Below are 16528 nucleotides of genomic sequence, written 5' to 3' on the forward strand. Positions count from 1 at the left end.
ACAAACAGGTATATATACATCACCGCGTGAACGTAAACCAGCGTGTTTAGTGACGCTGGAGAATGACGTCAGTCCATAACGACTGCGTGCTACCATCACCATGGTAACAAACGAATACAAAATACAAACAGATCAACGATACATTTAAATACACCAAGAGAACTAGCAACACTGTGGCTATACAAAGTCAATATACAAATTGGGCTGGTGTAACCTCTATGCAGAAATAATTATATTCAGCAGTCCTGTAAAAAACAGAAAGGATAATATTCATATAATAATAACATTTATATGAATATTATCCTTTCTGTTTTTTTGTATATATACCTGTTTGTATTGCCTGTTTTACAAGCCTGACGAAAATGTCCAATAAAGGACATTGAAACGTTGCACTCGATTCAAGTGTACTGCGTCTTTCTTCTGCTGTGAGTGCCGCGCCACCCCACCGATGTGTGTGTGTGTGTGTGTATATATATATATATATATATATATATATATATATATATATATATATATATATACATATAAGTACATTGATTGAGGATAGGCAGCTCACTACCTCTTATGTCAGGCAATGGTTAATCACTGGTGTGCCTGAAATGTGGTGGCAGAGGTCATTGTATTATTAGCCCTTGGGCAATGACAGTCAATGACTAGTTACTGGTTGTGGGTTACCATATAGTTCCACCTTGTTGGTGAACAACATTCATTGTTTTTATCAAATGTTATTACTGATATTTTGCATTGCATTCTTTTGGTGGATGTATTGAGTGCAGTGGGTACCAAATTTCTTGTATCACAGCATCCTAAAGTATCAGCGTTTTTTCAAGGCACCTGTAGTCCAAAAGTTGTCCATTGATCAATTTAGAAATCATTGATAAACAGTAAATTGTGCCTACCTGTCGTTATCCTTATATGTGGTGGTGGTGGTGGTAGTGTTGTACATAGTTGTGGTTCTGATTGTCAACGGATTTTATGATTGGCAGCCACCAGCACTGTTTTTGCCTATCTCTGACCATAGATATTTTGTTTTGTTCCTGGACCACCAACCCAAGGCACCCTGCAAGTGTCTCGTGGTACTCCAAGGATCCTAGGCACATAGTTTGGGAACCTCTGGTTTAGTAACTTTATCATGACTGCTTGGGTACGATAATAATATAAGTGTTGTTTTTTATTATTGTTATTAAAGACAAATAATAATAAAGAATAATGCAGTGGTACTCTATAAAAAAAGTGTATTTTTATTTAATATAGCCTTAACATATAGAACAGTGCTGTCAATAATTGCGATGAATCTGCTAATTTTGTTCTTTAATAAATTAAAAACCAAATCTAATTTCCATTAGTAACGTAGTGTAGGTGTATTTTGTTACCATTTTTCTCTTTAAAGCTGCCTCACTGTCCATTAATTATTACATCAAACTTGGTTTTTCATTTTCTTTTGTTACTCAAATGCATTAGATATTGCAGTCTTCAACCGTGCCAACTTTCCCTCAGTGCTGATGTATTGCCTGCCCTCTACTGGCGGTAACATAAATCTGTTAAATTGTTCTTGGCTGCAAGATCACATCACTGATCAACTCCATATTGCCCTCAATTCAGAATGTTTACAGTTGGGCTGCAAATTTTAGGTACATGAGATGCATTCTATACCGTAGAACAACATATACAGTGCATCCGGAAAGTATTCGCAGCTCTTAACTTTTTTTTTCAACATTTTCTTATGGTCGACTACGTGTTCGACTAAGAGTTGTCGGCCATAACATGGTCGAACTAGACACAGTACACCGGATACGGCAATAAGCTCCTCTCTGCACTCTAGGTCACACGAGACTCCTTTCACACCAGAAAATGCAGGGACCCACCCGGGAATACGGCCCAGGGATCATGCCGGGGCATTCCCGGATTGGCCCCTTTCACACCAGAAATGTCCCTGCATTTTATGGTGCGGGGAGGAGGCGGGCAGGACTCAGGAGGTGGGTAGGAAGTGGGATGGTGGTGTAGGCGGTGTACAGTACTCACCCCGGGCTGCCGCTCCTCAGTGCAGGTCGGGGCAGCTGCAGTGAGGGCGCCGGAGAGCTGCGTCATCTTCATCCGCCACCTGTCCGGTCATCTGCGCCCGCCGCCTGTGTGGATCCCCATCCTGACTACCCACACTGTGGACCGCCAACCTCTAGTACAACCCGGGAACAACCCTGCTAGCAGGGTTGAAATCTCGGCAACATTTCCTGGGATTTTGGCCCGGGAACCTTTCACACCAGTGGGAATTTAGGCTAGTGTGAAAGGGGTATTGGTTTGCTGGAAATGTCTTTCAATGCAATGAACAGGAGATTAAAATTTGTATATATGTGTGTGACCAAGCTCATGTACAATGTGGTAGCCACAGCTTTTTTCCATGCTAAGTTTGGTTGTTTTTTGGACATATAGGGCCAAGAAAAATAAATTGATTCCTAAACACTGCTTTGAATAAGGTATTTGATCACATGCAGAGAACAGAAGACAGTGGGTGACAAGAGGACACGTACAGAAAAGAGCAGGAATGGTCTGTGGGTTCGGATTTTGAAATGTGTATTTGTCTTGATGCTGTATCTGGGCCAAAGAAAAGTAGATCAGAGGAAAACAATGCACAAGTATAGCTGGCTGACAGAAAAGCAGCTTTCACTAATCACTGTCATTTGCTTAGATTTGTGGTACAACAAATGAAAATAGAAATAGGGTGTTTATTGGTATAATGTGAAGAATTTATAAGAACTGCAGAGAATAATAATTCCCCCCTCCCCTCCCAAAAAAAATAAAAATAAAATAATTAAAACTGTGGTTTAAAGGGCACCCATCACTTACATGTAGGGGAAGGATACAGTTCTCTAAAACATATCACAAGCACAATGGTCTGTTATTTTTACAGTAACCCTTCCACCTCTATTGTTGCTATACAGATTACGTGCTAGTCCATGTGATTGGTACAGTACATTACAGCCAATACGTGGCAGCACGGAGGCGTGCTTACTCTGTGCTGTACCGTGATCAAGCTGGGGGCTGCGGAATTCCTCTATAACAGGATAGTAATTTGGTCACGCCAGCTGTGCTGTTCCAATCTCCAGAGATTTTTATAACCCGTCTCTGACCCTGGCTCAGCGTACAGCTTTTATCTGGAGATAGGCTTAAGAATCTTTGCTGCTTTGTTTGCACACAGATGTAAACACATGGATTTACTTGTTCCCCTGCAATCCTTTAATTACACGAGGACAAAGAAAAATATCAGATGAATTACACAACTGCAGCCTCATATACAAATGCGTGAAAATAAAATAGAAAAACATTTAGCAGCACAATTTCCATTTCTCTTGTATGTGACATTTCAGACAATTCTTGGGCCAGAAGAGACTACAGTGCATCTACCCATACATGCACTGATCCAATGGAAAGACTCCTCCCAAGTGGTTGAATCGGTTTCCAATATAGTGTTGATGGCTAGGTTGGGGAGATGTTGTGTGCAAGCTGATACATTTCTGTTCAGGTGAACATTTAAAAGACTTTTAACAGTTTACATTTTAACTGACAAGAAGACATGAAGGTTTTTTCTCTTTCTTTGGAAAGCAGCAGGTTGACCCTAGTATTCTGGGTATGGAACCAAAAGCATAGCATCCATCTTATTCTAACATCATAGCATCCACCAAACTTGTAACCTGTGTTATTGCCAGGTCAATCTGAGTCGCGGTTTAGTGATCTACCATTTACCCACGGAGCCCATTTCTCAACGATTGCATATACAATGCAATCTGAGTGGAATCTTAATGACTAGGATCGCATAGTACTATGTGATCCTGTCGGCAGGATGTATCCTCCTGCACAAGCAAGGACAGGGCTACCAATGGAGCCCGTCCCTGTGATGCACTCTGCCGGGTGCCATGGGGCCTGCCCATGGGCGGTTAGCGCTGATTCCCGGACCGGAATGCCCAACTGGCAGTGCAGTCTCTTGCCCATAGGCAATGGAGGGATCGCAGCAGGTATCAGAGATACCTACTGCGATCCTTTCTACATACATGCTGGTGGTACTTAATATTTTGCCGCTACCGCCAAAAACGAAATATGAAAGTGAAAGAGGCTCATATCCAAATAACCCAGGTTGCATTGGTAGCTACCAGGGTCGATCCCAGCACTGCCCCATGTTGCCTGCTGTGTAATAGGTGTGACCAGGGTCATCCTAAAATTATATGGAGAGTCAGGTTACCAGCGCTTCAAAATGATGTCCTCTCTAGGTGAAGACTTAATAGACCCACCAAAAACCCGGGACCAGCCTTGAGTGGAAACAGGGTTCAAGCTGCTGAGACACTGCTTAAAACAGTGTTCATCTACCAAGGTTCGAAATTGGTTTATGATGAAAATGGGGTATTAGTCAGCCTATAGAAAACTTTCTTTCCATTTTGCAGTGCACCCCATTGAAGTGTCTGCGAAGGAATGTGCACAGTAATGGTTCAGAATAAAAATATCACGTGTACTTACCGAGCGACAACTTTCATGGATGCATCTTGTTACATTTACCATCTGTTGCGTGTTACGAGAGACAGACAGGTGTAGTGTAATTACTCCTCGTCTCACCTTAATCCAGTGGTTCCCAAACATTTGGTAATCACTGCACCCTAGAGTATCAGAATTTTCTTCAGCGCACCCCTAGGCCAAACATTTCTTGTTGAGAAATTTAGAAAATCTATTGAATATTAAGTTAATTGTATTTGTATGTCATCCTTAGGGTCATTTATGTGGTGAGGGACAAGATTAGCTTCTGTTTGTCCAAATATGCTCTGATTGGAAGCCGTAAGCACTGGTTTTGCCTATTATATTGACCAGAAAACATTTGAATTGGTCCTAGAGCACCAACCCAGGTAACCCCTGCAAGTGTTCCAAGGCACCCCATGATGCTGTGGCACACAGTTTGGGAATTACTGCCTTAACCCAATAACCCCATCCTCCCTTGCATTTGTCTAAATCAGGCATGTCCAACGTTGGCCCTCCAGATGTTGTGAAACTACTCATCCCAGCATGCTTTGCCACAGTTTTGCTATTAGAGAATGCTAAAGCTATTGCAAAGCATGCTGGGATGTGTAGTTTCACAACATCTGGAGGGCCAACGTTGGACATGCCTGGTCTAAATTTTAGTGTTGCTTGCAGTGTTATTATGCTCTAAAGCCCCATACACACCAGGTGATCCTGTCCACCGCCGATATTGTTCAGTGACATCACCAAGCCCATGCGGGTTGATTGGCTATATAGCCAAATTGACTTTCATGTTCAGCAGACAAGAGGGGTCATTGACCCACACATCATTAACAATATTGAGTGTACAAACTAGATGGTATTTTAAAAGATATCTATTACAATATCATCTCGTGTGAATGGGGCTTTACTGTTGCTACAGAGCATCCTCTGCTGTGGAGAGAATTTGAGAAACCACTTTGAGCGCTCCTCTAAAAGTGTGGTCAAGCTGCAAGGTTTGCTCATCCTGCCAGCTCAATGAGTTTAGCAAACAGCAGATGGTGTAGCTGGACTGATGACCTGGACGCCTTTATTGTACAATATATACAATTTGTAATTTGCCTATGTAAAGGCAGCAGGTCATTGTTTTATTGCTCTGTATTGAATCAGTGCTCAATTTGAGCTTCATGGCAAATGCTGTGAATACTTATGTACATGTGATTTCTTAGTTTTTTTTTTTTATAAATATGCAAAAAATATACAAAACTTTTTTTTTATTTACGTTGTCATTATCGGGTATTGTGTGTAGAATTTTGAGGCATAAAATGAATTTCTAACCTTTTGGAATAAGGCTGTAACATAACAAAATGTGGAAAAAAGTGAAGCGCTGTGAATACTTTCCAGATGCACTGTGTGTATTTTCAGGTGCTGTGGAACCCTTGTGGCACCATATAAATAAACAATAATAATAATAATGCTGTGATGATTCCATAATATTTAAATGTATTCAAATAAATGTCTAGTTCTCTAAAATAATCTTTGCAGACTATCATCACTTTGTCTCAAAGACTACATACAGTGTAGTATATTTGTATGAAATGAACATAACTTTAAGTTTCTTGTAGTAGTTTTAACATTAACAAAGGGTTATTTATTTTTGCCTGGCGAAAAAATCATCAATTTGTTACCGTTTTTAGGGCAAATTGGACTTGCTCTATTAAATCCTGGTGCTGATTTTTTGCCTGGGAATACCCCCTTAGAAGCAAGCATCAATATTTGGTGATGAAATTGTTAAACGTTGACTGCTACAACGTCACACGAGATTTGATCTGACATTGCAGTTAATTCATTTAAACGTGACCCATTGGCAATCAGTCTGAAGATATCTGCGACACAAGAGAAGGTTGGGTGGCGAATGCTTTAGCAAGTAGCCCATGACATGAGTGACAGGACATTTAAATATAAATGGGATTCCTTAGCTCAAGGAAGTGTTATCGACCAGCATGTCGTTCTTCTGTTTGAATTATTATTACAGCAAAATTGCTGGTGTTTGCCACGTACTTGGGAATACTGTCTTTTCATCATCTTCATTGCAAGATAAACTTCTATGTATGCTTCTTCCATTTACTTTCATTTCTCAACGACTGAGATAAGTTCATTTTTAAACATGACACATATATGTACAGTCCTACTGTTCCTTCATCCCCTTCGATTTTCGCGGTGGGGGGCGCCTTTCCATAGCAGGACGCTATGGAACTCCGTCCACTCAACTGGTAATACCGGCAGATGAACTGCGGCAGCCGGCGATTATGCTGAAGCGTGCATCACATCTCATAGCTCACCGCCGGGTCATACACACTGGGCGGTGTTGACCAGCTCAAGAAACTTAAGGTGCCCATACACTAGTAAGATTTATCTTCAGATCTGGCTGGTTGGAACAAAAACATGGTTATGGATGAGTGACAGTTTGTCAGTTTTCCAGCATTTCCAAGCAAATGGCCAACTGTCATTTGCTCTTATCCATAACCATGTTTTTGTTCCAACCAGCCAGATCTGAAGATAAATCTTCTTGTGTATGGCCACCTTTAGAGTTAGCTGCTTTCAGCTCAGAATCGCTCAGTGTGTATATATAGGACTTTAGAAAGCAGAGCTGGAGGACATTTACTATGGGGCCTGATGATGCAGGTTGTCCCCTGGACTCTAATCTTGCATTTGCTGTCTTTTTCTTAAAATGACACATCCATAAGACAAATTTCAGCACATGATTTGTCTCATGCATATTTTATTGCTAAGAGCAAAGCATGTGAATTTTGTGCTTTTAAACCGTGCTAGGTAATAGATTTCTAAATAATTAAACAGGCAATCGAGGCATCAAAGTAAAACCGCTTTCTGATAGCTTAGATTTATTTCCACCGTAAGTTAAATATTTAAATGTTTTGTCTTCACCAAGTTTTTATTTTATTTTTTTTGGAGGTTATTTAACTCTGTCTTAGCACAATGTAACAATATGTTTTATGTAACCAGGGGCTGATGTAACAGCATTGTGATGCTGTTCTGTGTAATGGCTACTCTACGTGGGGTTTTCTCCATGCATTTCTTTCATTTAGTAAGAGAATGGCAAACCTCATGCAATATTGGGGGTGTGGTAGAGCATTGGGGCGTCATCGGGGGTGGGGGAGGAGGCAGCGCTGCCTTCTCCATAGTGTGAACGGGAAACAGGTCGCTCCACACATTTAACCTGTTTACACTGCACAGCAACGTGGTAAGGAACCGTTAAGAACTCTGCTTTTTACCCAGTTCAGATTGCCGTGTTGCTTACCGGTTAGTTGTAACCGGTAACCCCCTTTCACATCGCACTAATTACCGGGTCGAACCGGCAAGAAACCGGCTTGTACCTAGTAATTAGCTGCAATGCGAAAGGGTTATATGGTTATCTCAGTTTAGACAGATGTTCTAATTATCCAAAAAGATAAAACTACATAATTAATTATGTGTGCCAGTGTACAATGATTTTCAAGCCAGTGCCGCATTACAGTAGACCGTTCTCCATGATTACAGTACAACCAACTTTGCCTCAAAGCAACTTTTCAACCACCGTTTGTTTATAAGAAGCCAATTGGACTAACAAATTACATATTTGTACAGAATAAAACTGTAATTTCTATAATTGATTTTACAAGTTAAGAAATCCAATTATAGCCCTTGTGTTAGGCAATCACTACTAAATGAGCACACATTTTATGTGTATGCAGGAGCTCCCAGTCCTGATCTTCTGTTTGTCTGCTGCTCAGTCAGAACTCTGGCATTGCAGAATGTATACAGTAAGCCTGGACCAATCACATTCCAGCTCTTCTCCTCATACATGTGTGACTCTGTCAGGGCCAGGATACAGGCTGAATGTTTTTTTTTTCTACATCACTCCATTTGTTCAGTGCTTTTATGTATATTGTTTATAAACATAATATTTATATTTTTACTTCGTGCCCTGAAAATATGAATTTATTGTTATAGATGAAGTGACCATTGCATTACGTATAAGCATATTCTGGTTGTAGGGGCACTTTAAAAAAAAAAAAAAAAAAAGGAGTTTTTTTTTTTTCCCCCTCAGGAGAAAAACAACTATTGCGCTAATCTGATCTTCATATTTTTTTAAGCTAGAAACCATTTCAGGGGAATTCAGCCTGTTTTTTTATTTTTTATTTATCTTTCAATAGATTACAAAACGGACTTAAAAATGGTGTACAATTGCATTGCTTCTAAGCAGGACAGCACGTGTTAATATAGAGTTAATGATGTGGATGTTTGTTAAATTGGATCTAGGTCTGTGACGACTTATTCTTTACCCATTTATTACAGGATATCAACACACCTGTGTTTTATGACGCCCTTCTTTGGCATTAAACTTTAGTTAGGTACGAGTATTGGTCCGATTTAATGATAATCAGATTATTTGGTTTTATTGTGTAGTACGTAGACACGCACGTTTTGGGCAAACATGAAGCAGTCCAAAAATGGCCAGAAAAGATTAACTATTGTTTGCTCCAAGATAGTGACCAATGGCCCAAGTATCATACAGTGTGTGTGTGTAATCTGTCCTTAGGATTTTTTATGATTTATCCTGATTACCTCATCCTCCTTTATTGAAATTCAGTGTGTTGTGGTAGAAAGTCGGTAACTTCTAAAAATAATAATATTAATAAAAATCATTTTTAGTGTGTGATGCCACTGGGGGCTATTCAAAGCTGGTTGTGAAATTTAACAAAACAGCAACCCCCGGCGGTAGTCTGCAGGGGGCGCCAAGCACAAAGCAAGGCTGCCCCGCTCGCTGGATCCTGACCCGCGATTTGCCAGCAAAAATATATAGTTTTAAAGGTGCTGTTTCCAGCAAAAGTATGTCTACATTTGTATGAATGCACATTGCAGTCTGTATTTTACTGTCTATATGGTTAATGTTAGATTTTTCAAAAGGGCAATATTGTTACACTATAACGCACATCAATCATGTTGGAAGAAAAACACATCCATTTCAGTGGCACAGCTCAGACCATAACATTACTGTGTAATAGATCTAGAACATGCACCACAAAAATGTGATCTGTTTGTCTGTTACCTTGTTCTAGGTACGGTGGATGATGTATTGGATCGTCTTTGCCCTTTACACTGTAACCGAAACCATAGCAGATTTAACAATATGCTGGTAAGTACTAAATACATTGTACACTTGTATTGTTATATACACCGGTTTGCAGTACTGTAATCATATGTATGTGTTATTGGTGAGCAGCGTAGTCACATTGAACATGTTTACATGTCAATGATCAATATAGAAGTTATATAAAGCATCTTCATTGATGAAACACAAACCTCTTCAGTGTGGAATTCCCCACTGCACATAAGTATTATGTCCATCAGGAAACTTTAGTTACTTGCTAAGATAGTATGTTCATCCATCTTCTGAACATCCATGTTGAATTTAGACATATACCCAAGACCCACATGCATGGCGGGTCCCAGTGATGTCACTGAACACTATAATTTACTAATACTGCTCAGTGTGTACACTCAAAATCGTTTCATCCAGAGCCGCTATATATATGTGTGGACAGTTAACTATGTCACGGTGCTCCCAGTCCTTTATGCAGGGCTTAAAAATTACTATGTAAGCCTCGGATGAGCACAGTAGGTGGCAATGCACTGATTTATGAAGGAAAATGGTCTGTTATAGGCAGGCTGTACAGTGTCAGCAGAACGTAGATACTTCCTCTTCAGTTTTGGCATATAATGATTAGAAGGGGGCTTATGGTTCAGGGGGGCAATTATGTGTGGTTAGCAGTATCTACAGCCTTACTATAAAAGTGGTAAATATCAGAGTATTTCAGCATGTACATTATACGATTTTTGTCTGTGATGTTCAACTATGACAACTCCGGAGAGGAAAATCTAGAAATGTATGAAAGTTTATAGTTGCAGAGAGGAAGAAAGTTGGTTGGAGAAAATGATGTGTTGAATTTCTGTGGGTATATGGAGGCTCGTCAGTGTGATGCAGGTCAGCCTGCAGGTGGTCACATGCTGGTTTGAGAGAGCAAAAGGAATGGTTAAGAAGCTGGCCATACATCTACAGATTTATTGTCTGATCTGGCTGGTTGGAACAAAAACCTGATAACGGATAAGAGCAAATGACAGTTGACCATTTGCTTTGAAATGCTGGAAAACTGACAAAACCTGTCATTCAGATATCACCAGATTTTTGTTCCAACCAGCCAGATCTGACAATCAATCTGTAGATGTGTGGCCAGGTAATTTTTTAATTTTAGGTTCAAGTCCATGGCTGTCACATTGACGATGGTTCATTGTTCCACTGAGAGGGGCCAAATGTGGAGGCCAGTGTAGTTTGGTGGCACAAGAAAAATTCAAATAATCTAGTGGCCCAAATCTCAAAAACAGAGATCAACCGCAAATCTTTAGTAGCCTTTTTATTATTTGTTTTTGAACATTCTCATTTCCTCCTTATTTTAATAACCTATTAATAAGTAATGTAGTAAGTAATGTTTATTAAATGATGGGCACGCTGGCCTTTTAGAATTTTCTTCTATTTATAGGAATAATTATACTCCCCAACAGCACACCAGAGTATATTTCTATTAGCAGAGGACACAGAACACATCGCTCAGGAGCCACCACCATACATGAGAAATGGTTTTGGCTGCAGCCTTCATTGGATAATTGGCTGCATGTGTCTCCTCTCCTCCTGCTAGCGCTGTGTCTCACAGTGCTCAGTAAGGAGTCACTAAGAGCTGGGAATGCTGTATTCTATATGTGGCATTTTGTTTCCACCTCTGCAGTCATATGACATGGGTGTTTTCGTTGTCCACCATTTACTGCACCATTATTTTTTTTGTCTAATGGAAAAATGTGACTTAATAGGTTAAGATTAGAGATACCAAACTCATATGTTTTTTGGGCCATAAAAATACCCAGGATTATAATAATAAAATATTGGGTATTACATGATTCCAAACAAACACTAAAAAAGGTTGTGACAGGGAGTTGCAACTTATTTTCTCAGTTCCACTAGAGCTGGCTGGTCATCTCGGGTTTATCCAAGCTGCCTTTTGTAGAATAAAGTACCATAAAGCTGATCTCAGTAACTGATAGGCTAGGAATGTGGTGTTGTCATCACTCTCAGCCAAGCAGGACTGAGCTGCTTTACAGGACTCCACTTTTACTACTGAAGCTGGGCCAGGGAGAGTACAATACCCCCACTGATGAGGCAAGCCTTAAGATTTGAGGAGCCGGTTGGCAGATTTGACAGAAGTTGCGGCGGGGGGTGTATGATAGAGCTAACACAAGGGGGAGCTGGATAGTGGAGAGAACACAAGGAGGAGCGGTTTGGTAGAGGACAGGAAGGGGGGGGGGGATCTGGATGACAGATGATAGAGGGGTTGGCTGGATGTTAGAGTGGACAGGGGATTTCAATGCATTGTTCTCTTAATTCAAAAATCCATATTTTGGAGCCCGGTAATTCACACAATGATTTTAGGGTTGTAAAACATACATTTTTTAATCCATATGAGGATGATACATCTGGCTATATGAATTTTCAAAGCCTAAAGCAATAGCATATATATTGACAAATATGACACCGGAACTTGGGCCAATTTGTGGCATTTGTGCTTTTCATCCGGGTGTAATTGACATTTTGAAAAGTAGATGTTCTTTTCCGATTTGTTCCAGTATACCAGCCCCAGAGCTGTGTCACCATGTCTGCACATTCACACAGAAGACAAAGCTGTAGATGAAGGGGGTAATGTGGAAGTATGACAAGTTAGGAGAAGCAGCACATTTCTCCAGTCTTCCTGGCAGACAGGGTCATCATGAATGCCACGTATAATTGTAAGGTGCGCTGTCGCTCAGACTTCTCAACATGTCAAAGATTTCCAGGATGTTTTTTGCCTACTTTTATTCCGCCTCGCTGTCCTTAGCTGACCTTCTGTTACTTGGTTGGCTCAGAACTGGATTCTGTGCAGCGATGCAGATAATCGCAGATATAATCTATTTTTACTTCTTGTATGATTCATTTGGTATTTTTCCTTTTTGTCTACATACAACCCCTTATTATCCAGCCTGTTTGTAACTAATGCTAGCTCTCTAAAATAAAATGGATGAGGTTAGGCTGAGGATTGACTGCTGTCAGTCATTTAAAAACTGTTCTATGGGGTTGATTCAGCTCTGCATGTAGGTCTTGAATCGGTTCCAACAGACCAGTGTTATCGGGAGTGCTTATGTTTCGGGGCCACAGTGCACATTAACGCCCTGGACCATGCAGCCTATTTACTTCTTGATTGACCAACTTCTGATGCAGGTTTACCGACCTCTGTAGCTACTATTCTGAGTAGCCTTATGGTCACTCAGGTGGCCAATGCCTGCCCCATGGTGGTCCGATGCTGTGCCTTTGGTTACAGAAGTGGATCAGAAAAACAAGCATCTCTTTTACTTAGGATGCTACCTGGAGCTATTAGTTAATATTCTTCAGCCGCTACGTAAAAAGATGCAGTGACTATGTGGTTACTGTCCACCTCTTGTTCAGGCCCTATAGTAATATGTACTAAATCTTAGCTGGGTACAGATGTTGCTTTGAGACCTGTTGCTCAGCCGACCTGGAGTTGGTACTTTATTAAATCTTCTGGGCTGACTAGAATGTGCGCAAAGGATCTGTTTGAAGAGGAGGCCAAGGTCAATTTGATATTGATTCATTGGCCTCGATGTTTTTAATGGATCTTAACTTCTTGATTGAAAGTGTTACTTGTAAAAAGTAAATTCTGTTATTTCCTAATGATAAAGGACATCGTTAATGACCCCTGGGAGTGCACTTAGTTAACGATATAGGGTGGTGTTCAATCCCCGCCGCTATTTCCGACATGGGAAATAGTGGTAAACACCTATTCAATATTGTCCTTTCTGACCACATTGAAGGCGAAATTTGACGAAACGGATGTCACTTTAAAACCAGTCGGATGTTTTGTCTAAACCAGACATTGATTGTTGAATTCACGGCCGGATCTCAATAATCCACGGAAGTTTTCGTCAACACGCCCCCTTTTCAACAGTGGACAGGTGGAACATTGAATTCCACCCGTCGATTATACTTTCAAGTTGGGGAAAATGGCCTGGAATTCTGACTGTTGGGACGTTTCCGACAGTCGGAATCCCACATTGACTATGCCCCATAGTATGTACTTACTGGACGATATAAGGAATTTGTCATTACGACATGTTATCGGTACTATCATTTAAAATCTTGTCTAGTGTGTACGCAGCATAAGTCCGTTGCTAAACTTGCTAGGGACCATTCACAGCATGTAGATGTTTACAGAAGTATTTTTCTCTCTGGCAGGAGTTCTATCTCAAGGTGCGTACACACGTACAGATTTTTCTGTCTGATCTATCTGGTGGGAACAAAAACGTGGAAATGTATGGGGGCAAATGACAATCCAAAAATTGTTCCCAAACACTTGAAAACAGACAGTGATCAGTCAGACAAATTGTTTAAATCATTCTGATATAACAAATTTATCAAAGCATATATTTTTTTTCTGGTTTCCTGCATTTGGGTGAAAATTTTTGATTTGTCATATGCTCCCATACATTTCTAGGTTTTTGTTCCCACCAGATAGATTTGACCGATAAATCTGTACGTGTGTACGCACCTTTAGAGCTCACTTGCCCAGTTTGTATCCCATCCTTACACACAGTGCCATGGGGTAAATCCTCCCTTAACTAATCAAACTATATCATTAAAATACATTCAGCATACATTTTAAAGGAATTCAATGGTCTTCCTTCTTTCTTTCTTTCTTACATAAAAGTGAACCCAGTTTACTTTTCCAAGCAGTCTGATTTAGCATATAACTGTTACAAATATGCAGAAATCCTTTTTTTTCCCACCTGTATGTAAACTTTACACAGAGACAAACAAGAATAACCCATGGAGGGCATTGACTGTAAAGAAGACTTGGTCATTTCATACTAGATCGGCATAATTACCATATAACAAAATATGTGTGAATGTTCCATGAACAATCTGTTTCTAAATGATAAAACCTTCTATAACAAAGTGTCTTATATATTCTTTATAATTTTATTTTAAATGTATTTATACTTAACATGTGTTATGTATTATTATTTAAACATTCAATTCTACAACCACGCAGAGAACACTAAATCTACATTTACAGTACATGGCACCGAGCACCGATTCATCCAGCTTAAAAAATGGCACCAGGGTACAATGGTCACCATTTTATCATGTGGGCCCCAAGATATTGTTCCCATCAATAAATCCTTAAAGATTTCTTGTTTAAAAGATTTTCATACCATTGTTCTCTTTTTTTTTTTTTTTTTTAGGTATAAAGATTTTGGTACTTATGTAATATCTGGACTCCCGTTTTTCTTATGAGACCGCATCCCCTTGCGGGGCTCCCTGCGCTCACCACGCTTCGGGCACGGTGGCTCGCTGCGCTCGCCACACTATATAAAATCAACTCCATGCGTAGTTGGATAGTAGGGGTATGAAAAAATGGGGTGCATTTAACATGGGAGTCCAGATAATACATAAGTACCAAGATTTTTTATAGATTGATTTTGGGACACCTAAAGAATGGCGTTTAGTGGTTTTTATTGTTTGTATTTAGTCTAAAGACCTCCACCAAGGATGTATGTGCTTCTACTATTGGTTAATGTTTTGTGGAATGCAGTTGGGCAGCCAGTACAGTTGTTCCTGCTGTTCTGTTTGGCAAATTTTGGTTATTATATGGCCATGTGTAAATCTCCGGTTCCATGTTGGGTCTGTCACTCCAGTCTGAGCTTATATTAGATACAGGAGTCCCTCAGGGGTGTGTATTAAGCATATTTTTGTATTTCTTGTATACATCCAATTGTATTTCAAGCTCTGTATGGAATTTAATTGTAAAGAATGGCCTGATTACAGTTGGGGACAAGATTAATTATAGCAAAGAGGTGGAGCTACTTGATAATTGGGAGGAGGATCATTGCTTCTTAATGGCAAAACATTGAGGGAAGTATATATTTTATAAGATCTAGATATACTGTTTACAGCCTTTATTTCTTGAATTGCATGGTGGTAGAAATGGTCAGTGGATTTAAGTTAAAGCCATCGAGAGATACATGTCATCTAACTTTGGTAAAGATTGATAAATGTCTGCTAGGAGTAAAAACTAATAATATTGTCTCTGATCCCAACCCCTAACGTGTCTCCCTTATTCTCTTGTTGCCTTCTAAGGTGTCTTAAGGTTTGTATTTACTATGCCATATGTTAAACCATATCGCATTTTGGCCCTTCGGAGTGTGTATGCTATAAATACAACAAATATTGTATCTATAGGTGTGTACACTATTCGATTCTGTCTCTGAGCAATATCATTAACAATATCGTTGAGATATATTTGAACACACATTAAACTAGATCGTTAACAATATCGTTCAGTGATATCATAGATTTTCTGTTTCTTACATGCAGTTGTTGATGATATAATCATATTAAGTTGCATGCACAGATGCCCGGAGGGGTGGACAACACTCGGAGAAAGCATATCATTTTGTTTATATCGGAGTTGTGAGTTTACAATGTAATGTAATTCATTTAATTTTATTCATGTTGTAGTGACAATAAATACATGTAATCTTGAATAAGATCATCCAAAATATTTTCTGCCTGTTTTACAGGCACATCATTGCATTGTATGTTCAGTGTATACTGTAGTTTTAAAATAAATGGGAGTGAATGTTTATAATCTGCATTTTTCCTGCTATTGTTCCTAGGTTTCCTTTGTATTATGAGCTGAAGGTTGCTTTTGTCATCTGGTTATTATCACCGTACACTAGAGGAGCCAGCTTGCTGTACAGGAAATTTTTGCATCCTCTCCTTTCTTCACGAGAAAAGGTAAGCGCTGGTAGCAGGTGACCTACACACAGGATCCTCATTCAGAGACTCATGCAATGGTAAAATGTGCCTGGCCACAATCATGACATGTGACCA

The 16528-nt window shown here is 39.8% G+C and overlaps 1 protein-coding gene across 1 annotated transcript in view; it reads left to right on the plus strand.

Moving 5' to 3' along the window:
• Positions 1-16528, plus strand: part of REEP3 (receptor accessory protein 3) — a 121539-nt gene that overhangs the window by 71458 nt on the left and 33553 nt on the right. The window contains exons 3-4 of the mRNA XM_083149160.1: positions 9594-9670; positions 16312-16432. Of these exons, the coding sequence (XP_083005286.1) occupies positions 9594-9670; positions 16312-16432 (198 nt within the window). The remainder of the gene's footprint in view (positions 1-9593; positions 9671-16311; positions 16433-16528) is intronic.

Source organism: Crinia signifera, chromosome 6, assembly GCF_055691185.1.
Source record: "Crinia signifera chromosome 6, ASM5569118v1, whole genome shotgun sequence".
Classification (NCBI taxonomy): Eukaryota; Metazoa; Chordata; class Amphibia; order Anura; family Myobatrachidae; genus Crinia; species Crinia signifera.